Source organism: Hyalella azteca, unplaced genomic scaffold (assembly GCF_000764305.2).
Source record: "Hyalella azteca isolate HAZT.00-mixed unplaced genomic scaffold, Hazt_2.0.2 contig13371, whole genome shotgun sequence".
NCBI classification, from domain to species: domain Eukaryota; kingdom Metazoa; phylum Arthropoda; class Malacostraca; order Amphipoda; family Hyalellidae; genus Hyalella; species Hyalella azteca.
The window spans coordinates 51394-76726 of record NW_025943295.1 but is presented as its reverse complement, the minus strand read 5'-3'; the positions used below and the strand labels follow the sequence as shown (position 1 = coordinate 76726).

The window sequence follows — 25333 nt, the reverse complement described above, 5'->3', positions numbered from 1 at the left end:
CCTAAAGTAAAAATATAAATTCGTTTTATATTTCTTCTGCACACGATTCGTCACATCGATCAGCTAAAATCAGGTTGACTCGTGAATGGGAAATTCGTATAATCAACAAATCGTTGTTCGATCACTATTAATCGTTCATCTTCTATCTATAACTTGTCTATTTTACATTTTGAACCAAAAAAAAACAAGATAAATTGGAATAGCGTTTCCACTTTTACAAATGAAGTGAAATGTACTTGTCAGCCCTCCATTTTAAATATTAGAGCTTGGCGGCAGTAAAAATTAAAATACTAAAAACAAACAGACTAATTTTTTCTAAATTATACATTCTACCGAATCAAGCATAACTGACAAATTCAAATAACCTCAATAATTATTGTGAAAAAAATTACATCACACATATTTAATGAAAATATACTCAAATTGAGACGATTCCTACGAGATGTAAGTTCAAGCGCTTTGCAAAAAATACATTCACGCTCTTTTTTCAATGATGTTCTGTTAAGTTTCATTTATACGCTTAGCTCGCTGGGAACATTTACTCGATTTAGTCGGTTAGTTGATTTTATTTATATATTACTTCCTCAAAATATTTGACTGGTTGCTTCTATTAATAAAACAATTCCTCGCATAATCTGTCATTACCTTTTCAATTCAATAATGACTCCTTAATAAATAATAAAGTAAACATTTATGAAAACATCTTGTAATTAGGTACTAAGACTTGGCTGTATAACATTCAGCCGCCCTTGAAAGAGAAGATCCAAAGAATGTGCGGCGCTCTTGAGTCGCAAGGGCAAGGAATCGTTGAACTCAGTAGGAACTATTCTCGGAGTAAATGAGATCTCGAGGAATGATTGGAATGGAGCGAGCAGAGGGCTATGGGAATCGTTGAAGCGAGGAGCCCTCCGAGAATTTCCGAGCATCCCGAATTGAGGGTCACAAAAGTGGACTTACGCATGGCGAGGTCTATGAGAGATGTGCTGAGATACCGCGGCTCTTGTGGCCCGGAGACTTCGGGGTACGTGCTCTGAAAATTTCTAATTTTCGATGAAGGGTCCAGCCGGTTTGAGATTGATCACAACAAAATTTTACCTTCTTTAATTTTCATCCTTCGCTTACATGGTTTTCCCTAAGCTGAGGATTCATTACTTTTTACCATTCGCTATGCATGAACATACCCTGTTTCGAGCAAATAACCGCGCGAATATCATTTGTTCTACTATCTTATGAATTATTCCGACAATTCATCTCTCATGACGCTGATTAAGGGTTAATTTAAGCTAAACTTGCATCTGATTCATCACCGCTGACTGTCTACTGACATTCTCCTATAGACTGCATAGCACTATATTCCATGAGATAAATACAATAAAATTTCAGGTAGTGAGTTGGGCAAGCGGGTTGTTCCACAGGTTTTATCACGCGCACTCAACAGGTGTTCAAGCAACAGGTGCCTCGCCCCTGTAGCAACAGGTGAGCCAGCGCGTTTCCTCTTCAACGCAGAAGGAAAGCTCAAGTTATTTTTTTTTAGGAAATTAGCTTTAGTAAATCTCATGGCCTTGAAAATTACTGTTTTTAGCTCATTTTCTCATTTATGGAAAAACAGGCGCTATTGTGCTCGCCATGTCCGTCCGTCCGTCCATGACTTCACGTTTTCGTCGACGAACAAATGCGCTCTCTGTCACTCACTGCAGTGAGTACTGAGTTATTTTTTTTATGTCCTCACGTATTGCACAATTGACCACTACAAGTCGTAGGCTGCAAAAATTTCTTGTTTTCCGGTCACAGAATGACATCGCATTTTATTTACCAACATCAGCAGCATAATTATTTGCACACAACTTTGTTTTGATTCAAATTGTAGTTTTATTTACACATTTGCAATTTTCATGACTGTTTTTACTTAACCAATCGATTAAGCTCAATATACTTATAAAAAATTCTAAAATAATTCAATTAAACTTCATTCTTTCCATTTGCTCTAAATGTGCATGTTCTGGTTGGTGTGACTAGAATCATAAAATCGCTGCAAAAAATTCTAACGCAGTTGGAGCAGCAAAAATTCTTACCATTAAAAATATTTTAATTCTTAATTCTTACCATTAAAGTCATTAAAATATAAGTATCATGCCATCTATATAACTAGACATTACTAGACTATTTTTACGAATCAAATACCAAAGCAAGCACCGTAATTTTTAGGTAACATTCTGAAGTGAGCGTTCAGGGACGATACTGTATGTTAGCTCATTTGCGATTCAAACGACTTCTTCGGGTTGCCTCATGCCCTTGATCAACAAGTCTCGTAATTAGCTGTCGATTATTTTTTCGACGCTTGACGTCCCCTTTGATTGAGGACGTTTGAAATGTTTACAGTTCTGTGGTCATAGAGATATTAGTAATGGCTGTGATATGGAAAACACGCAAAATTTAAATATTATACAACTCAAAATTTGATATAGATATTATTTGAGTAATACATTCACAGCGCATAGCACTATCGACTGAACGGTTCAGTCAACCTTAGTAAGTAATTTTACTCTGCCTTTCAATTCATCCATTTTGCATATTCTTTCCGAAATATTCTGCTATATCTATTTTCCAGAAATTCCCATCGTTTCCCCAGATATTCCGGAGTTGGGGCACCTGCATGAATATCCGTCTATTTTTATCCAGTTGAATGAGACCGAGAGGAAAGCATCGCTTTCAAACGACGACTCTCTTCAGTCCCGCGCTCTCCTCTTGTCGTGTTTGCTTTCGCTTTTTGGGCCGCCGGCAAAACAGAAAATCTCGACTTCGGGGGAACGAGAGAAAGTCTCGAGTGGGCACCACCACTTCAGGGTATCCAAGATACCAGGTTTCGTGCTCAGATGGTGAAATCTTGCACGCCAGGATGAGAGAACTTTTTGCACGAAAGTGCCTCGTGATCGCAAGATAAACTGTTTCGCTTTTCAGCGAAACAGTGGTGAACGAAATAATTCAATTTACGCCAAATATGAAACATGGATTTTAAATTGGAGCATCGAATTAATGCCTGGAAAGACAATTTCCATTTAATCGTGTTTTTTACAGCAATGCTGCAATCAATTTGTGATTAAATCTTTGAAAAAAAATTATTAAAAATAAGAGACTTGCTCTTTCATAAAAAATGAAAAAATAATAATTTATCTGTTCTCTGTCCATGTCGCTACAAACAAATCTTAATCTTTCTTGTCATTTCAATTACATTAACATCCAGGTTTGCATTGTGCTTTTTATATTGATTGTTTGGCATAGTAATATACAAAGAAAGTATTTATATTTTGCCAATTGGCTTCTAACTAACCATTGCATGGAAATCGAAAACCAACTTCCCAATGTTGAAACAATTTAATATTCCAAAACAGCATAACAATTTTTTCTCCTTTGAATGAACTTCTTTCATCACGAAGGGAAATCAATTCAAAAAGTAGACAAATTTGAGTGCTCTGCAGAACGGTAGCTGAAAAACTGATAGAATTTGGCTGAAATTTTTCAAAAGCTGAAATTCTTCAGTATGTGACTGGAATTATTCCAGGCGAGAGCATGTTGCTGAAATCCTTCTCAATTAAATAAATGTGGCTGGAATTCTTCAAAACTGAAATCACGTGTGAGAAATTCTTCAAAAAGAAAATCATGTGACTGAAATCATTCAGAAGGGAAAGCATGTGGCCAGAATTCTCCAAAAACTAAGAAGCACGTGGCTAAAATTTTTCAAACACTTAGGAGAATTTAGCTGAAACTCTCCATAAGTAATAAGCATGTAACTTTATTCCTTAAAAGACTAATCATACGAACATAAAATCATTCAGAAATTCTAAACAAGCTACATTATTTAGCGGCAGGAAGTTTTCCTGCTTCGAACAACGAACTCATCGGTGCCTTTAGTTTCCATTTAAGCACGAGTTTGAATCCCCGGAGGTCTTACCAACACCTGCACGATTAACATGTACTGAGCATTGTCTGGTGGATCTTCCCAGATCTACACGGCGACGCAAGAATAGAAAAAGAAAGTGTTTCACTACACTAATAATTAAATAACTTTACAATGCTACGAAAACGTTCTCCTGCATCGACGAAGATAAATAATAATTCAGTGCAGTTTATGAAGATTGGAACTTTTTTATAAATTTAGCTCAAGGATGTACAGAAAAAAATTAGGTCTTTGTTTACCCACCTACATGTTAGGTTTTTACATTATGACCTATTTTAATACTTAGCAGGTAAAAGTTTCATCGACGTCACTCCATGTATCTATTGTAGGTGGATTAAACATCCATTTGATTTCTGACGACCAGAAGAGCCCTCATTCAATGCTATTCTTTTGTGCTAATAGTATAAAACTGTGACCTTCAAAACCAACGGCAGGTAATTGTATACTTAAATTTTCCATAATAATGTGTTCATCGCATTTGACGTGTGCAAATTTTATTAACCTACGTAATATTCCTGCGGCAGAAAAACTGAGCGACGGAGATGACAAGGAGAGCGTGACCGTGCCTTGCTGGACCTCGAGAGCTCCTAAGATGGCGCAGCCTGACCTCGACTATATCGGTGAGGCACTATATTAAGTTTAGGATTGAAGTTTATTTCTATTAAGGTTTAGCTTAGGCATACACCAAATCACATGTAATTCTCACAGAAGTATATTATCGGTGAGACACTATATAAAGTTTAGGATTTCTATTCGAATTATGACATTCCAATATTTTCTCGTTTTGTGATAAAAACACGGCACTGGAGTTCTGCTATTCGCTGAAATGTAGTTTGAAGATTGCGCAACTTTATCACTACTATATTTAACAGGAAGCACAACCAGCTCCATGAATATAATAATGTTGAGCCAAATTTGTTTATAATAGTACGCATAATCAATTTTATTCATATTTACATATTACTTCTCTTTAATATCTGCCAGAAAATAATGGGATAGAGAAATTTTTGTTGCGTCAATAATGGAAGGAAAGTAAATACATTATAATATATTGTCGTCAATTATTTTATTCTAGCATTAATAAAAAAGACTAAAACTTAACTAGTTTTTCCCATTAATCGACTAGAGACTATATAAATGGCCCAATTTAGCAGTAAGCTAAAGCATGGTCCCAGGTGCGCAATTCTCTCCGCCATCTTGACGACTGTGACAATAACACGCCCTGCCTACGGCCAATTACCGGCTTTAATCCGTCTATTTCACTCTTGAATAATAGGGAATTACAGGAGCATCTCTCCTGGCTTATTTGTGGGCCAGATGACACTCAAGTCAGTGAGGCCGTAATATCTCAATTATCATTAATTAGCTTTTAAAGTTATTTGTTAAATTTGTTTTCGATTGCAAGCATATCTGTACTATCGCGAATAATATTTTGATTCTAGGTATTGTTTATAGTATACTCTAATAATTTTAATGCTCCTTAAGCTACCACTCACATGGTTCTATTTTCTCCGTTATGCAAATTGAGTCATTTTAAAGTTAATAAATTTTTATAAAGGTCACAAAAGTTATTTCTGTTCATACAAATTGTAACAATCATATCTTAAGCGAGTTAAGTCTCATCGCCTTTTGAGCAAGAAAAAACTTGTTAAAATGCAAAATAGTTCCTAGAATTCGCATAGTACCCAAAAACAATCGATGGCAGACAGAAGATGGAAGCCACAATACTTGTCTCTCAGAGAGCCTCAAGTATGGAAAAAAATAAAAATAAAGCTTAATTAACCACTCCCAGAAAAAAAGAGTGAGCATTGTGCTCAATTATTTTCGTAGAATGCATTAAGGGGACCCACTACCCTAAAATTTTCAATTTTGGCGTTTTTCGGTTTTTGTGCTCATCTGAAAGCTGGAATTCTACTCTTTCCAATGGTACCACTTAAAAGTGATCACAGAGTCTATAGGTATGGTCTTTACGAATAGAATGATACGTGTCTCGATGTTGTAGGATGATATTTGTAGGAGGAGATAGATTTTCTAAAGTACCCCCTTTTAGCCGTTTTCTATGAATTTCACGTTTTCTATCAATTTTTTCGAAAAATTTATAGGAGCAAAATGTTCTTATTTTTACATTTTACGCATGTATGTGAAGTTTCATGATGATCGGATAATAACTGTAGAAGTTTTTCCGGAGGGTAGTGGGTCCCCTTAAAATTGAAATCGGTTCAGAAGCTTCAGAACGAAAAATCGTTTAGCTGCATTCAGAGAAATAATGCATCTAGTATTAATGAGAAACGTTGAATCGACGAATAAAGCCACCGAAGGCAATATCGTCGCGGCCAAATCACTTGCGTTGTTGTGAAGAGCCTCGAAATTGGAAGAGCGCGTCTGGCTAATCGAGCTCTAAGTGCCTCTTGCGATGAGCCAGGGTCGAGGGAGCTCGGAGCGGTTATAGGAGAGGCGGAGACGATCAGTAATAGCTGCAGCTCATGTCCCTCGAGGAGGTCGAGATGTGGGAAACTGACATTCTTCTGGGACTAGAACGAAACCGATGTAGAGTGCGTGGCTTTGTTCTGAAATAAATTGAACAAAGGGGTTTGCGGTGGGTCGTTGTAAAATCTAAATTTGATGGTGGAATACGAATGTATTATTGAGTGCAAAAAATTTACAAGTATCACCATACACTTAATTTTACGGTAATTCTTGCAACACTATCTTAAAGGATTCAAAGTATAGTGCCAGGGGACAGCAAAGTATGAATAATGGAATGACGGAATTGTAACCTGTTGTTGTAATTGTTGTCCGGTTAAAATCATCTCGCGCTGGTGGTTATTGGTTGTCACTTTCGTCCTTAACTCATGTTTATCATTTGATAATATAAATTCAAATGCTAATTTCAAAGCTATTTAGCGGCCATATATGTGAGATATAAACATCACACCACAAGTGTGATTTACCAAAGCACGTTCCCATAGTAGCTAATGAGAACTATAATATTTATGAGAGTTCCATGTCTAATGATTTATGAACGGTGTTGAATCAGCAATGTTTTCGTTTGCTGCATTTTAATTGAAATTCGAATAAAATTAGATGAAACTATCAATAAAATTTTCCTTTTGCTATCATGAAACGGTCCTCTTTAAACTACGATATCAAATTATTCATAATAAAAATTTATCGGTTCAGATAATTTCGTTCTGCTGTTAAATTTTGACTACTGCTATCCTAAAATTCATCCCATCACGATTCATCACTCAAAATGTTTTGAATCAAATTCCTACAAAGCTTAGATGAATTTATTCTCAACGGAAATTCGTGCAGTCTCGGTTGGCTCGCTCCGAAATATTCTGGTCAATGTTGCTCCAAAAATATCGCGTCAGCAGCGACGTTAGCTAATACCTACCAAAAATACTCACGCGTTTTTAGAAGTGATCAGAGAGGCTGAAAATTCTCCAGCGTCAAATCTTCATTTGAAGAATATTTCAGGTTTATTTTTCCATTCATTTGAGGTTTTTCGGTTAATCCGACTTAACTGCGTTACTCACATATTGCATGTGACAGATTTTTACTGCATTATTCATTTACTGACTTTTAATACATTTGAGGTTTAGATTTCAAGTTTACTTGGATCTTTTACATGGTAATGCATGAAACATCGTTGGTTTTCCCATTGAAAGTCTTTACAACACTATTAAATTACGGTCAATTCTTCCCTTTAGCAAAGCACTTCTTTCAATGCGCTTCTTTTCATCTCCTACACAGTGGCGCTCTTTTAAAAGCTTTTATAGCGTATTTGATTCGAAATTCTTTTAAAATATATTTAATCACGAGACCCGATGCGTGTGTGCCATCAAGAGCCCCGATTGAGGTTCCGTGTACACACGAGTCGGTTTAATTAAATGAAAGCTGCTGGGAGATCGAATAGTTGCCACTCGATTCACTGACAACAACCTAATGCTCTTAGAAGCTTCTGATCTGTAAAGATCATTAGCTGACCATTGTCATATCTTAATATCTCGTGCGACACCTATCAATTTAATTTAATTATTACTTGATCATGTGCCAGATGATTGACCAAGCGAATTAATTTACTGTCTTTTCCTGATTATTATTACAAGTTTCAATTTATTTTTAATTCATCACGATGATTGAATCAAAGCGTTGAAGCAATAATTCTTAATTTCAAATAATCAATTTTCTTTAAATATTTCTGTATTTCAGCCCCAGAGGTGCAATTGAACGCGCGTGCGTCAGTTCACTCGGACATGTTTTCGCTCGGCCTTTGTTTAGCCGCTGTGTTCAACAACGGCAAGTCGCTCATCGAGGCTCAGCATTCTATTTCTCAGTACACCAAACAGCTCGACACGGTGCGTAAAAACTGCACAATACAAGCTACTCAACACGGTCAGTGCAAGCTGCTCGACACGGTCAGTACAAGCTGCTTGACTCGGTCAGTGCAAGCTGCTCGACACGGTCAGTATACAAGCAGCTCGACACGGTCAGTACAAACTGCTCGACACGGTCAGTACAAGCATCTTGTCACGGTCAGTATACAAGCAGCTCGACACGGTCAGTACAAACTACTCGACACGGTCAGTACAAGCAGCTGGACACGATCAGCCACAGCTGTTCGAGCCAGTCAGTATACAAGCTGCTCGACACTCTCAGTCCAAACTGCTCGACACGGTCAGTATAAGATGTTCGACACGGTCAGCACCAGCTACTCGTCACGGTCAGTCTGAGCTCTCGATGCAGCCAATAGAAACTGCTTGATCCGGTCAGTAGAAACTGTTCGACGCGTCAAAATAAATTTTTCTGTCACTATCGGGAGGAAAAACTCACTCAAAGTGGTCAGACGGATGTGCTTGGCATCGTCACTAGACCAATCAGTACAACTGCTATAAACGATAGGTGGATATTTCTTCACATCCCAAAAGAATAAGAATTGCTAGATAATTTCTAAATAAAAAAGCTAGTTCTTCCCTCTACGCACGATGCTTAGACTTAAGATGAACGACTTACCTGTGTATAACTGATTTACAACAATCGAGATTTTAAGTGTCAAATTAACCATAATTTAAAAGTTATATCGTTTGAACACGCAGATCAGTGACCAAATCAACACGCTGCTCCCGAAGATTCCGATCGGCCTCCACGAAGCTGCCGTCAAACTTGTCAACCGAGATTCCAACAAACGACCCACGGCCCAACTTTTGGCGCACATTAAATTCTTCAAGTAAGTGCAAACAAGCTCCTTAAACTCTGCTAAACAATTCTCACTTTACTATCATCTTTTTTTTAACTTCCCGTACAAGAAATGCTTTCGATATCCGGCGGGGATCGTCATGCTGAAAACTCGTTGAAAGATCGATTATATTGACAATCAATTTTCACTGCTAGAGTAGGTACCTACAATAACGCTTAAATTTTAAGCCGAACAAGATGCTTCGTAAACTCCATTGATCCTTCGCTGTTCGAGCCGCAACTATAAGCCTTTCGAACTCTCCAATTTTGAAATCCTGGAAAATTGACGTGAATAACATGGACATAGACAAATGCTTGGAAGAAATAACGACATTAGATAACTTGGAAGATTTCATTTTTTATATCCACCTACTTAATGAAACGTACTCGGAATTCAATTTGCATGTCGTTGAGAAATATTGCATGGGAAATCTTCGACAGATCTATTGTGCATATGAATAATATTTACGACTCGTAGGCCTATTATAAAATTCACAGCGTACCAGACACACCTGACACACCATACACACACCGTTTCCGTTTTTTTTACTTTCAAGCTGACTACTGTACGTCACGCTGCAAATGATTAATAATTTTTTTCAATTTTCATGTAATTATGTTCACTTAATTTGCACCAAAAACGTCAGGATTGATTAAACTGCTCAGTTTTGTTTAAACAATTTTTCAGATTTGAGGACAGAATTGATTTCTACTTTTGAAAAACAAATTCAATGTTGCTGCTAATATCAAAATAAATAAATATCATAACCAGGTAAGTGTGATCAATAAATTCGCCTCGTGATCTCATCCAACGACAGCACGATTTAGTGCAGTTGTTCGCATGATTCCCAATCGACTGTAAACTAAAACGACTGTTACCTAGCGCCTTCCTATCAATTAGCTTAAATTTTATCTCAAAACAGGAAAACCCGTTCTTAAATCTTGATTAAACAAATCAGAATTTAGGCATTATTTGCCAAACTTCAATAGATTAAAACAAATTATTTCATGACTGAAGGTGCATTTTTGATTTAAAAGCAGCAATAAAACGTGCCGTGGAAATGGTAGGGGCTAAAGTGAGAAACTGATTATTATTAAAATTAGTGGAGAGCCGATCGAGTAATGGCGGTGACGGTTCAAGGGTCTCAGTTTAGCACATCCTGCAAATCATCCTGAAACTTTCCACAAAAGCTTCCCAAATTGACTACTACAGGTTAAGTTATCTGTTCAGTAAATGATCTCGAGTTTTCAAAATTTAAAATAAAGAACTTGTGATTAGTAATTATTCGCTGTGTTAAACTCACGTATATGAAAAATGGTTAACTTTCATAAACCGGTTTATCATATTTTTGTGTGCAATTCTTGCCTGAAATTAAATACAATTAGAGTAATTCTAAGTCTTTGCTCGTCTTTTCGCAAGAATTTTCACGGCCATGATTTTTCGCTGACGCGAAGTGGTTCGCCCTGACAAAACTTGCCAGCGCCGATTGCAATCAAAACGTGCGTGCCGTTAAATGAAACTGAACCAATCACCCGAGAACTTTTGAAGAACTTCATGCAAAACTTGGCAGTAAAAGTTGAAGGGTTTCTTCTGAGGAAATTTTCTCGCTAGGGTCTCTTGAGACTCTAGTCATGAAGTTCGCGAGTATACGAAGAAAAGACTTTTTCTTCTCGACCATCATCTTTTGAAAGAGTGGAAGCCAGGGAGTGAGCGAATATAAAAAAAAGCCAGCAAAATTGTTTGAAGAACAGAAACGAAGGAATATGTGTAATATTGATGAATGTAACAACAATGTAAGAATGGAGAAATACTGTAAGCCAATGAATTATGAAAATTCAAGCATTGAGCCATATATGATAGGAATGAAGACAATGCAGAACAAAAATTCTCGGGATTTAATTCAAATACATGTCAGTAAAAGAAATCCTTAACATACTCGTTTGCATAGAACTACAATAGGTTAGGTTGGGGTTAGAGGTATAATATCCTACAAATTACGACTGGATTCAATTTATTAAAGCTATTAGAATAAGAAGAAAAAGTAGACGGTAAAATAATCGTAGCTGCTGGTCGGTGAGCAGACCCCACAGCGCGACGTTTACTGAGGCCAGTCTCTTGATACCTTTTACTTGATTACGAGCAAACTCAATCATAAGTTCGAGCAAACTTTGTTTGTTTAGAGAAAACTTCAGACTGCTGTGCAATATGAGCAGAACAATCTACAGAAGAAAAATCTGAACAAATTTGCCTATCGTATTAATTCTATTTAATTTTTTACTTCTTCCTTCCTTTTGTACTTTGTTTTCGTATATATTGATTGGAAAAATAAGGGAAACACCTGATATTTTAATACCGTAATTTTTGAACATGTTATAAACAATGTACACGTGACATATTTTTTATTTTGTTGATTTTTGTTGCTGCTATTTTAGATTTTATTCTTACACTGATATTTTTAGCAAGTTTTTGTGTATATAACCTAACCTATAACCTATAGATGGCATACCTCTCTGACTTTCAACGAACCAAATTGTTGGTGCCCGTACGGTAGGTGCTAGTGTGACAGAAAAATAATCAACTGCCGTGATTATTTAAGATTTTTGTTGGAGAAAATTCATTCAATGGTTCAAGCACTGTTTCCGGAGGTGAATGCCATCTTTCAAGACGATAATGTTCCGATCCATACAGTTGTACATGTTTAAAAATGGCATGAGCAACATTCTAATGAAATTGAGCATTTTAGATATGCAATCAGAAGTCGATTCCCGCCGCAATCGTCTTTACATGAGCTGGAAGGAGTTTAAACTGAAGATTGGGTTTAAATTCTTTTGTAAACAATTCAGAATTTGCATGAATCAATACCCCGGAGAATTGAGGCTGTAATTGCCGCAAAAGATAGACCTACACCATACTAAAATGTATTTGTGAATTTCTCAGGTATTTCCCTTATTTTGTCTAACCCCGCTGAAATGGAAGGAGTTGAAGTGCGAAATTCATACGTTATTTAGTGTTCTGCAAAATATATTCTCGCAAAAGAGCTGTGCATATTCATAAATATTTTTATCACATATTAAAAAATTCATAATTAAGCTCTGCTTTTATCGAGCAAAAAAAATTACGTCGTAAATTCATTAAAGAAATTGCTAATTTAAATTGAAATAAATCCCATTTATTCAACGCGTTTCTGAGTGGACAAAATTTTAATAATATAAAAAATAGTTATGTGAAAAATAATGTTTATAATCAAACTTGATAATGATAGAATAAATTGAGAATACCACCTCGACATCACTGCCACTAATTTAAGATATAACACAAAATTTAAGAAAATAATAATTAAAATTTAACGTATGTACCATTGATTGCCTGTTTATTGTTAAAAGACCGCAATGGCGTTGAGATTACCCCAGAACAGACTAAAAAGCAGCAAGACAAAGGCTGTTTTCGTAGGTGCTGTTATGTGCATAATTCTTACTCGATGAAAATAAGATTCCAGTTAATATAATTGAGCACTTACAATCGATAACAATCGATGACTGAAAAAAAGCGATTTATTATCCTTGTTAAAAATTTTTGGATGTGGTGGTCGTAAATATCTCACTGGTATAATGATTGACTTGAGGTTCCTACATGTAGTACACTTGCGTACTCTAGTATTTTCCGACTGCTGCATATTTCGATTTTATTGAAAACAGAGTAGAATTTTAGAAATTTTGTTTCAAGTTCTGTGGAACTTGCACACATTTGGTGCATCATCTTTTGTTTTGTAATTTGGTGAATCATCTTTCAAAAACTTTTACCATGCAGAGCCTCTCCAATCTTAATCTACACATAAAAAAAATATATTTTCAAAAGTTTGGGTGAAACTATTTCCAGTTAAATATTAATTGGAATTCTGGAATTTTCTTTCAAATCGGTTCCTTGAAACTCGTGTCACGTATGACAGCTCACTGCACGCGCCTAATTGACAAGCCTGACACAAAGACAGGTTAGTGATAAGAATAAATGGTTTACAAATCTTTGTTTTGTTTCTCCAGGTTTAATTGGGAGGTTAAACTGCGAACTGCGCGGTGTTTGGAACACAAAGCGGTCCGCCGTGCAAGCGAAGCATTTCTTTAAATGATGAGTTGCAGCGCCATGCTAAACGGCTGTTATTCTGAGAACAGCTGCTGTTTTTCAATTCTATTCAACTCATTTTGTACGTTCAGAGAAGTGACTTTATGCTAAGTTTAGTTATCGAGAAGTTTTTTAATTGAATAGCACTTGAATTCTCGTGAATTTCAGAGTTAAAATTTAGGTTCTTAGTTCAAGCTATTTTCACTGAACAAACTTTTCGAGAATCCTCGTAACAAAAATAAAAATTGAGAAAATAAAATTATCGTAAGTTCTTGCATAGGGATTTTCCGAAGGCGTATCATCGTGATATAGAGCAAATGATTCAATGCAGCAATCAATTCTCGCTGTTATTTAATCTTAAAAATTAAAACTTTTAGCGGATTTTTGTCCAGTTACCGTAAAATTTTTAAACTCTAAATGACACAATTCTGCAATCAGATGATCAAAATAAGATCCTGATTTATGCTCAAATTAATCGCTTGGATTACCTCTATGTATGATTGGCACAATGAGTATTGAAAAGGCATTATTCCTGGCATGGCTTCCACGGGAAAACTTAAGCACTGATTACTTGCTAATGAGCTCCAACTAGTGAGCGAGTAACGAGCGTGCATGAGAGCGATCTGTCTTACGCGTAAAATGCTCGTTGTGTACAATCGCATGTAAATGCGCAGCACCATCGTTTTCACGTAAATTTTGTTACAGCGATATATCCTACACACCATATGCAGATCAATCTGTATAACTGCTTGTGAAAGCTGTATAACTGCTTATGAAAGCCTCATAACTGGTGGTGAAAGCTGTATAACTGCTTGTGGAAGCTGTGTATCTGCTTGTGAAAGCTGTATTACTGCTTGTAAAAGCTGTATAACAGCTTGTAAAAGCTGTATAACAGCTTGTGAAGGCTGTATTATTGCTTGTGAAAGCTGTATTACTGCTTGTAAAAGCTGTATAACTGCTTCTGAAAGCTGTATAACTGCTTGTGAAAGCTGTTCAGGTGCTAGTGAAAACGTATAACTGCTTGAGAAAGTTGTATAACTGCTTTTGAAAGCTGTATAACTGCTTGTGAATGTTCAGCGTTTTCGTCTTCAGTTCAATTTTGTTGGAGTGATCTACATTACTCGCAAAAAGCCCACCGTGTATAACTGCTGGTGAATGCCTAGCATTCATGTAGCATACCTTCTCGGCAAATATTGTGCAGTGGTACCATAATAGGGTATAGGGGAGAAGACAATATATATTGCTGGACATTCTTCTGTCTAGGTTTTAACCCACCATGCAGGTCACAATCAAAAATGAAGTTCACTTGTTTTTTAAACTTCTGTACACGAAAATTTTACTTCAAAGTTTTTGTTGTACAATCTTGTTTTATTTTTTAATCTTTTTGGGCTAGTTTCATTTTTGTTCCACAATGCTTGCCAAAGAGTACATTTAATCTTATTAAGTTTTTATGTTTTACGACTATGTTATCATGAAATCAAATATGAAATAATGTTCGTTAGTCTAATTATTTACATTCAAACTATTTTTAATGGGAGCAAGTGGGAATCTTCGTAGTCGGTTTCACTTCTACTATTATCCACCGTTACCACTATACCGTACCGTATACCTAGCTATAGTTACCACTATACCATACCGTATACCTATAGTTACCACTTTACCATACCGTATACCTATAGTTACCACTATACCATACCGTATACCTATAGTTACCACTATACCATACCGTATACCTATAGTTACCACTATACCATTTCCATTACAGCGATCCTGTGGTGCAGGCCCTGCAGTTCCTCGACGTGATCAACATGAAGGATCCGAACCAAAAAGGAACGTTCTACCGCACTACGCTCATCCAAGTCTTGCCTCACACGCCCAAAGTAAGTTACAACTTCACGCATTTATGTCATTACTTATTTGAAACGACGATAATTTTGTTTGCACCGACAGAAATCGTACATTTATGTACATTTTTTGCAGGTATTCTTTACGGGGTAATTTGTAGCTGTACTAAATTTAATCAAATCAATTGAAATTTCAGGAACCTTACCTGTATGAATACTTATCCTTTTTACTTATTCTTCCCATTTATGATAAACGCACGCCAAAAAATGGCAAAAAAACTCGTTCCAAAAACTTATGCGCGTTAACCACCAAGCAATTCATCAACGATGCCGGAAGTATGAACGTTACTGACGCCGTCACTCACCCGCGTCTTGGCCCACAACTCCAGCCTGCGTGAGCTGACTGGCCATTCTGTGCTAACTTGTAACCTTAATCGAGTGTAGTCCTCGCATACAGCATTCCTTGAGCGACGTTCAAAATGTCTCGAGTTAGCTTCCCTCTCGACACTGATAAAGTAAACAAATAAACTGATCCGTCAATAAGGAACCCGTTTGGTCAAGAAAGAAATAGCACCGACAAATAGCCTTTATTTAATAACGAGGTGCAATGGATATCAAGAGTTTGAGCTCGACAGCAATTTGATTGCAAGCACTTTTTCTGAGCAAAGTTCCATTAGAGTTTCGGTGTGAGCGCGAATCAAGCCTCGAAACTCCATCTAAACTTTCGCCATTAATGCCTCATCTCCATTAAGATTTTTAGGCCTGTGACGACAATTTTTTTCAGCAAACTGAAGATAATTATATATCACAGATATTTTTAAAAGTGTGTTTTGTATTGCACCTATGAAATATTATTATAGTTCAAATACATTTTCGCGAATATTTTGGTTTACTTTCATCAGTCCATGTCCAATTACTTTTTTAGTAGAAATACAACGTAAAATGGAAGGGTTATAACCTGGTTGAAAATAAGTCATTTCCAGACAATTATTAACGTTTCGACCGATAATTCTGTCAATATTTTAAATATTGAAAGTGATATGAATCAAGATACGGAATATTGGGATACAAGAGGAGCTCTTACTGACCGCTCATGACTAGACCTGAGGAGCCATTGCAGCTTCAGTCTTCATCGCACAACTTGAGTGAAACTATCGTCATTGCCCCACAGTGCACGTTTTATAAAAGGGCCGGCGAAGTCAAATGCAGATATTTCTATAACATCAATAACAAAGCTTATTCGCTCCCTCAAACTCAATTGTATTAAAATATTAAATTCTGGTGTTCAACTACTCATGTTTGTTTGCACACAAAATGTATCATTTAATTTAAATTTATAAATTACGAATGCCTTTACTGACATGGATGATATACAGACAGTATATTTAATCGCCTATAACCATGCATGTTATATAATTAATATATTTTTTTTCAAAATACAATTTATATTTATTAAAAAATAATTACGACGTTTCTTAATTCGACGAGGCACCTCGTTGCTACTCACCCAACAAAATGCTTAAATCGCATAAAATTCTGAAATTCGTACATAAATAATCTCCGATTTTGCATCAGACGTAACACAATAACGTGAATCAGACTTCGCAAGCGATTAACATTGGAACAACTTCAAGGAATCAAGCAACGAAGCATGAAACAAAAACAACAAAAAATGTATCAGCAGCATTAATAAAACTGGTTGCATCACAAATAATTGAATTGTTTATTACCCAGAAACTCTGGTTCCTGCACATTTGGCCGTCATTGCAACAAGAAATGCGAACACAAGAAGTGCTCGCTGCCGTCTTGCAGCCCGTGCTGCACATTGTGTCCAAGATATCCAGCGATGAATACCAGCACATTGTGTTGCCACATTTCAGGTTTGAATGTGTAAAGATGAAACAAGTAATTCGTTGGGTTTTATTTTGGTGTTTTATTCCCCATTGTCGAATCATTCGGAGTTAATTTAAGAACGTAATCAAATATAAAACTGGAAATATTCAATGCTGCGGTCGATTATATTGCAGTATAACGTAAGTTAGAACTAAAATTATAACAAGAAATCTTCACGTGATGCAGTGAATCCTCCTGATGTTATTTTTCCATTTACTTCAATATGCAGAGGTGTTTTCAACCAACCAAAAACAATACAAGCATCGGTAACGCTCCTGGAAAACCTGCACATCATTCTTGAGAAAACTCCGCCAGAAGATATAGACACAGACCTCCTGCCCCTGATCTACGCAGGGCTGGACTCCAACACCGTGCAAGTCCAGGTTTGTTGCTCACCACATCTCAAACTCGAGGTTTCAATTGTATTTCCATGTTTACGACGGCTAAAGTTTAGTAAATTCTGAGCGCTGCTTGGCCTCGTTTCCAGAAATATGATCACTAAATCTTGCCGGACGTGTCTATGTTTACGAGGCGACGTCGTTCAAATGTTCAAGGCTGTTAAACCCTGTTTGAATGTATTTTTGCAAGAAATAACTCTAGTAAAGTTACTACAGTTTCATATCTTTATCCCAGTTTAATTTAATTCATAGTATTTGTTTGTTGCAAACAATTCATTTTGAAACAAAACTCTATTTCTTAACTCTCTATTGTGGATGTAATAATACTGAAAAACTTTCAATTAGGCTTGCAGCAATATTCATGACCTAAGCCGCAAAAAACGTTCCAGTTGATACTGTGAATTATTTTTTAGGAATTCAACATCACGTTTACGCGATCAATTTCTATTGCAGCGAGGTATTCAAAGACTTTCATTTTTATTATTCATCACCGACTGCAATAATTTATTTTTTATATCGTTTTACTTGCAGGTTGCGGCGCTTACAGCAGCTACTCACAACTCACAATTTCTGGGCGTTGAAGAAATCAAGATGAAAGTTTTGCCAAGAGCGAAGAACATTTATGCACAGAACCCCAATGACGTTCATCTTTGCCTCACAGTCTTCAGCTGCCTCGAAAAAATATTAGATAAGGTGATGTAGTTCTCATTGATATCTTGCTCATAGAGATATCAATGCATATTAATCCACTTACATGAATTTTAAATGGCCTTTTTAACAAAGTCGATTTCTTTTATGCACTTTTCAGTCCTTTTTAAAAATTGCATATGAATTATATTTGCTACAAGTAATAACTCACTCACCTAACTGCTGGATTCAAATAATTTGTGGATCTCGAGGAAAATGCAACTTTTTGTCTTTTCTCAAAATAGTACTCATGCCAAACTAAGCTTGTTGGCGTAGTTGCCAAATGTCGATAAATTTACAAATCGAGAAAGCTGTCGATTTGTCAATGTCTATAACAAAACTCAAGAGAAATATCTAGATGATCTTTCAGAATTTTCCCTCAAAACAATGAAACAGCGTTAAAAAAGAGAGAATCAGATTTTTATTGATTGTTAATTAATTATTTTCCTTTTTTCTATCAATTTTTATGCGAGCAGCTGGAGCGGTCGTCAATCATCGACGACGTGTTACCAATTCTGTACGACGTTAAGCTTCAGGATGCTGAAGTTACTGTTAAAGTCGTCAGTGAGTAAAACAAGTCTCATGGTTAGATCATTATATTAAACTATCACAAAAATGCTGAAAGTTAAAAAACTAGTCAGTGGATCCAGGTACAATCTGGAAAAAGTCTACGCATGTTACTTCTGATATTTCAGTATTGTGGGATTTCGTGTGTCATTCAATATTACTAAATCATCATCGTAAATGAAATAGAATTAATGTTATCCTATCGAAAAACCATAGTTTATCTTAACTTGTTGATGAATTGTTATTTGTTCACAAATTATACAAGATTTTATCCAAGTTGGCGGGATCCGTTTTCCTAAACGTTCCTCGTAAGCTTCAATTTGCTTTTTGACGTGCGTTTTGTGTGATGAATTGAATCGCTGAATATTCAATTATAGATGAAATCAATTGAAGCCATTCGCTGACTCAAAGATTTTTTGACGCAACAGTTAACCGACCGCTATTTTTCCTCGTTTCATGGATCCTCTGCCATTGTAATTGGCAATTATGCTGGAGCAAATTGGTCAGGCTGAAACAATTTGTATCCAATGCCCTTTATATTAATTTCAGATTTGAGCACCATCCATTCGATCTAATTTTTATTCAATTTGTTCAGGGCACGTATTGCGTGTTTATTTTCAGTGTGCTGACAAGAGACTTACTATTTTTACTACAGTATTCTGCATCGTGATACACATGGTACATTTTTACCCTGAAGTGAACGGTACATATTGATCCTTATTTAATTTGGAATGAAGCTATATTTTATTCAATTTCAATAACAAGCCATGTCAAAAATATCAAAACAAATATCTTATTCGCAATGGCTTCATGACCTCCAATATTCCTTATGAGACCAAACGCTGTCAGAAATTGTCAACTATGAAAACTGGATCACAAATATTACCTATTCATAGACCCTAAATAGTAATCCTAAACAATAAATTAATTGCTGCTGACCAGCTCCGGCTGCATGGAAACATAATAATATGCGTTTAAAAATTACTTTTCAAAGACGACACTTCTAAAGAATACAGTGTCTCCGATGTTACACATCTACAACGAATTTCTAATTCCATTTCCATTTATTAAAAATTAATTTTAAGTTTTTTTAATGTATGAAAAAAAATTAATTTTCAAAATTATTTACTGTGTCAATTAATTCATGCATTGTCTCCGACTTTACGCAAGTGTGCAAAATTTCAGATTGATTGGACAGGTAGAAGTGTGTTGTATGTCGTTTATAAGATTTGTTGAAGACAAAATTATTTTTTCTATTTTTTTTTAATTAAAAAATGAATTTCAAAAATTATATATTCTGTCGATTGATTCATGCATTGTCTCCAACCTTACGCAAGTGTGCAAAATTTCAGATCGATTGGAAAGGTAGAAGTGTGTTAAAAATCGATTATAAGATTTGTAGCAGACAGATTAACAAAGATTAACAAACAAGAAGTGAACTTAAAGAGAGGTGTTGTAAAAAAGCGTTACAGATTCGTGAGGTTAAAAGTTCGCTCAGAAATGTATTTTCTTAGTACGTTCTTTTTATTTGTCACACACCTATCAAGTTGTCATCCTCATGCACTAATGGTTTGATGGTTACTCGATAATTTTGACGCTTATATACTTTACATAATAAGGCCACATAATTTTATATAAAATTACATAATTTTCCTCGCTCGCTGTGTTTTTTGTACAACAAGACTCAACTTACAGACATCTACCGGCTAATGCTGCACGACAAGAAGTTTGGCCTGAGCATCAACCAGCTGGCGAACCGCGTGCTGCCATCTCTCTTGCCGTTAACTGTATATCCAACTCTGCAGTTAGAGCATTTCTCATTTATTCTCGGCACCATCTACGAAATGCTCGATGTCATCGAAAAGTAAGTCACGTATCAACAACGAAATATTTCTGATAACTTATCATTATTTCAGATAAATGAACATATTATCCACCCGCTTCAAAAATATTATTTCCAAAAGGTGGTTAGTCTCTATAATAATACATGACATAACAAGGCCAAACAACATCAAGATTTTCCTCGCCCTTTGTGTTTTTATTTCAACAAAACTCAACTTACTCGCCAACAACAAAATATTTCTGATAACTTATTATTTCATTTAAATGAGTATATTATCCACCTGCTTCAAAAATATTATTTCCAAAAACGTTCAGTCTTTATAACAATACATGACTATAACAGACAGCAACGCAACAAGCTGAAGCTGGACAGCCTGTCTAGTCCGGGCGACAAGCGGATGCTGCGACACCAGCTCAGCAGCGACAACATGAACCTGTCGCCCTTCTCATCATCGGTGCCTGGCGTCAAGATCCACGACCCGCGCATGTCTACGAGCGCTGAAGATTTCTGGTCCAGGAGAGGCTCATCAGGTATCAACTTCCTCGGGCTCTCGCGGTCAGGTAAAGTGCGGTCTCACCGGCCTCTTCTTTTTGTTCGTTTTTATGGATATGTTGTCTTCGATCATCAAGTATTTTTTAAGGTTTAAAATAGTTCTAAATATATTTTCAAAGTTCTAAACATTTTTTCTATGTTGTTGTTTTCTTGTATTAACACTTTGCCCCGCCTCACCTCTACCTGTTTCATGTCTAAAAATTCAAGTTCTTATTTCGTTTCTTGTAAATATGTGGATTCGTATTAAAAATTCGCGTCTTTTTGTGCTCTATTTATGAATTTTTTGTATATTCAATGTTCTCTTTCTTGAGTCTTGGCATTAAAAGGTCATGAAATATTTTAAAAATTACCACCAGCTCACTTCTTCTTATCTCTTTTTATTACTGTTTTTGCATATATGTACATTTACGTCCTGTTGTACATTTCTATATCAATTGTTATTTATAGAGCCTCCAATTTAGTTCCTCCATCTATTTTAACGTCAGTTGAGCTGTTTATTTTTGCTTTACGTGTCTACGGCCTCGGTACTCTGTGTACAAACTTTCTTGATCATTTTTTTCTCTTATTATTTAGTAATTATTTTATATAAATAACCTGCACAGTCATATTCTTTCCCGTTTTTGCATTTGATTCTTCTCCGTCTCGTGGCAAATTTTAATTGAATTGGATTAATCATAAACTTTCTATTAATATAATTACCTTGACGAACAGAAATACCATCCTTTTTAGCGCATTTTTTTATTTATGGAAAAAGGCGCTATTGTGCTCGTCATGTCCGTCCGTCTGTCTGTCTGACTGACCGTCCGTGACCACGTTTTCGTCGACGAGAAAATGCGCTCTCTGTCACTCACTGCAGTGAGTACTGAGTTATATTTTTTCCATTTTAGTTAGATACCCATTCTACTCATTCGGCTTTACAATTTATAATAATTTTTTTTTTAAGTTTTTTACGTTTACTCCTTCGTTATTTCATGGCATGTAACTAAGTTTTTATTTCGGCCGGTGATGATCGACTTTGCCGACTCAGAGCGAGACCGTTTAAGGAATTATTGCTTAAATTGAATAGTAAATAATATTAGATTTTGAAATTCTTATTAAAATTTACCGAGTTTTTATTTCTTATTAAAGTTCACCGAGTCCTATATAACAATTCGGAACTCTCACTTAATGATAAGTATTCAAGCTATTGGGTTCAAAAATTCCAAATTTTATGAATTTACCATCACAAGAAATAATTTTAAAAAAGAATCAATTGGATTGAACATAATTCATTAAACTAATAAAGTTTAAAATTTGAAATTTCCTCATCACACCTGTGCTACATCTTCTACTTGTTTGCTTACTTCTAATAAACGCCTGGACATTTTGTTTCTCAGTGTCTAATTTGATGGCAATTATTTGCTTTCTGCTCCGGCGTGTGAACGCTCGGCCTACCCAGCGTCTGTTGGTGGTGAGTGCCTTGTGCTTCTCTGCTTGATTACATGCTTCACTCATCACATGCTTCACTCATCACATGCTTCGCTCATCACAAGCTACTCTCATCACATGCTACTCTCATCACATGCTACACTCATCACATGCTTCGCTCATCACATGCTACTCTCATCACATGCTACTCTCATCACATGCTACTGTCATCACATGCTTCACACATCACATGCTTCACTCATCACATGCTACTCTCATCACATGCTTCACTCATCACATGCTTCACTCATCACATGCTTCACTCATCACATGCTTCACTCATCACATGCTTCACTCATCACATGCTTCNCTTCTCTCATCACATGCTACTCTCATCACATGCTTCTCTCATCACATGCTACTCTCATCACATGCTTCTCTCATCACATGCTACTCTCATCACATGCTTCTCTCATCACATGCTACTCTCATCACATGCTTCTCTCATCACATGCTACTCTCATCACATGCTTCTCTCATCACATGCTACTCTCATCACATGCTTCTCTCATCACATGCTACTCTCATCACATGCTTCTCTCATCACATGCTACTCTCATCACATGCTTCTCTCATCACATGCTACTCTCATCACATGCTTCTCTCATCACATGCTACTCTCATCACATGCTTCTCTCATCACATGCTACTCTCATCACATGCTTCTCTCATCACATGCTACTCTCATCACATGCTTCTCTCATCACATGCTACTCTCATCACATGCTTCTCTCATCACATGCTTCTCTCATCACATGCATGTCTCATCGCATGCTGCTCTCATGACATGCTTCTGTCATCACATTCTTCATCCACTGCGAGCTCTAATGATTGTAACTTTGCTTATCACAGCCAATCATTATAACAGCTTCACTCATCACAGCTTCACTCATCACAGCTTCGCTCATCACAAGCTCAAACGATCTCATGCTTCACTGCATGGGCATTATTGTGTTATATGTTTAATTTCCTTCGCTCCACATTCCTGCATGATATTATATTCGCAATTTCTTCACTGTGCGCACTTAGTTACCAGTGCATTATGAACGATAATATATATACAGTTCTGGCAGCATCCATAAATGCATGCAGCATTTGCGAAGCGATTTTAACTAAGCATGAGCATTTATCTGTAAATATATCTAATCATTTATTAGCATCAAAGTTGAAGAGCTTATAAGACTTCATATTCGGTGAATGACAGTACATTGGGTTGAGTCTTAGCCACAAAACTTTAGCTTGATATTTGAGAACTTACTGATGCTTATGCATCAAAAAGAAATCTTAAGCAACGTCTGCATTCACTGAAAATTTTGTTATATACATTTAGCTTGTTCAAAGAATATTAGAATAATATTCGTTTATTTCACTTATACTTTCACTAATACTTCTACTTTTAATTGTACTTGCAATATTTACGCGTAGTTACGTGGCCAAAAGCGAATCTATAGCTATGGGTCCATGCCATCGAAACTCGCTCACGTAGACCCAGCGGCCTGGGCACATGTAGAGGCCGATTTCTCGTCTGTGTTTAGTGATTTTAGCTTGAAAAGTTGTCAGTTATTGGCTTATAGAGCTACAAACTTGGAACTATATATTTTTTATAGTACTGCCGATGTTGAACAAGTCTAACTCTTCACAATGGCAAATCCTAATCTAGCTACTGCATGTCAAATGCTGCCAAGAGGGAACGTTGCTCTAGCTGCTCCACTCATCATACATGTCTTATCGCCCTCACCGTAATTTCATCTTACTCGCAGATCCAACTTCTTCCCCTGTAGTCGCTGTGATGCCGTAAATACATCATAATGGTGACCTTTGCAACATTGTTTGCCCAATAACATGACGATCTGCTGATCTCAGGCGCCGTGAAGCTGAAAAATACACTGTATTCTTCTCAAAAATGTCAGGTGCTAACTATGAAACCGTGATATGTAGTTTATGTACTAGCTACTCCCTTCACTCGCGATGACGTCACGCATACCACTAACTGCTCCCCTCACTCGCGATGACGTCACGCATGCCACTAACTGCTCCCCTCACTCGCGATGACGTCACGCATGCCACTAACTGCTCCCCTCACAGGGGGTGACGTCACGCATGCCACTAACTGCCCTCCATGCCCCAGGTCCGTCCTCGCCAGACTCGCACTTGTTGCGCGTTCAATCGTCGTTCATCGGGCGACGTCTCTCTGACAACTCCCTCATCATGCCGCCCCGCATCCACGTGAACCATTCCTCCTGCTCCTCCCCCGGCGACGGCTCCCTCGGGGCCTTCCCCATCAGGAGACACTCCAGTTTTGGGGCCGAAAGAAGGGGGTCCACTTGCATGAATCTGTCCCCGCCTACGGTAGGGGGGGTGAGAATGTTTTTTTTTTCTTTATCCACCTGTAAATTCTTCATTTTTCCTCGCCTGTAATATAGAAAATTTTACTTCAGAAATACATTACTTGAGGTTGACCAGTTAAATATTCGTTGTGATATTATTAACAATAATATAATTATCAATACATAGATATATATTATATATATTTCACAAAAACTTCAAATATTTCTAAAATAAGAAGTGCTAGAGGAAAAACAAAGCCAGTTTCAAAATCGACAACAAATATGCTTTCCAACCCACACAAATGATCCACAGAACTATTTTGCTCAGCTGACAGTGGATAATTAAGTCGGAAAAGTTGTCAATTAGTGTAGAATACTTCTAGCCAGCACCACTGTTTCTCGGTCTCGTTCTGAGGGCATAGCTACTTGAGGCTCTTGTTATACA

The 25333-nt window shown here is 36.7% G+C and overlaps 1 protein-coding gene across 1 annotated transcript in view; it reads left to right on the top strand.

Moving 5' to 3' along the window:
- Positions 1–25333, top strand: part of LOC108673350 (SCY1-like protein 2) — a 109491-nt gene that overhangs the window by 68812 nt on the left and 15346 nt on the right. Inside the window, exons 5-16 of the mRNA XM_047883641.1 lie at positions 4480–4575; positions 8171–8316; positions 9055–9185; positions 15076–15190; positions 16889–17034; positions 17277–17430; positions 17977–18138; positions 18609–18696; positions 20395–20563; positions 20885–21072; positions 22533–22544; positions 24690–24919. Of these exons, the coding sequence (XP_047739597.1) occupies positions 4480–4575; positions 8171–8316; positions 9055–9185; positions 15076–15190; positions 16889–17034; positions 17277–17430; positions 17977–18138; positions 18609–18696; positions 20395–20563; positions 20885–21072; positions 22533–22544; positions 24690–24919 (1637 nt within the window). The remainder of the gene's footprint in view (positions 1–4479; positions 4576–8170; positions 8317–9054; positions 9186–15075; positions 15191–16888; positions 17035–17276; positions 17431–17976; positions 18139–18608; positions 18697–20394; positions 20564–20884; positions 21073–22532; positions 22545–24689; positions 24920–25333) is intronic.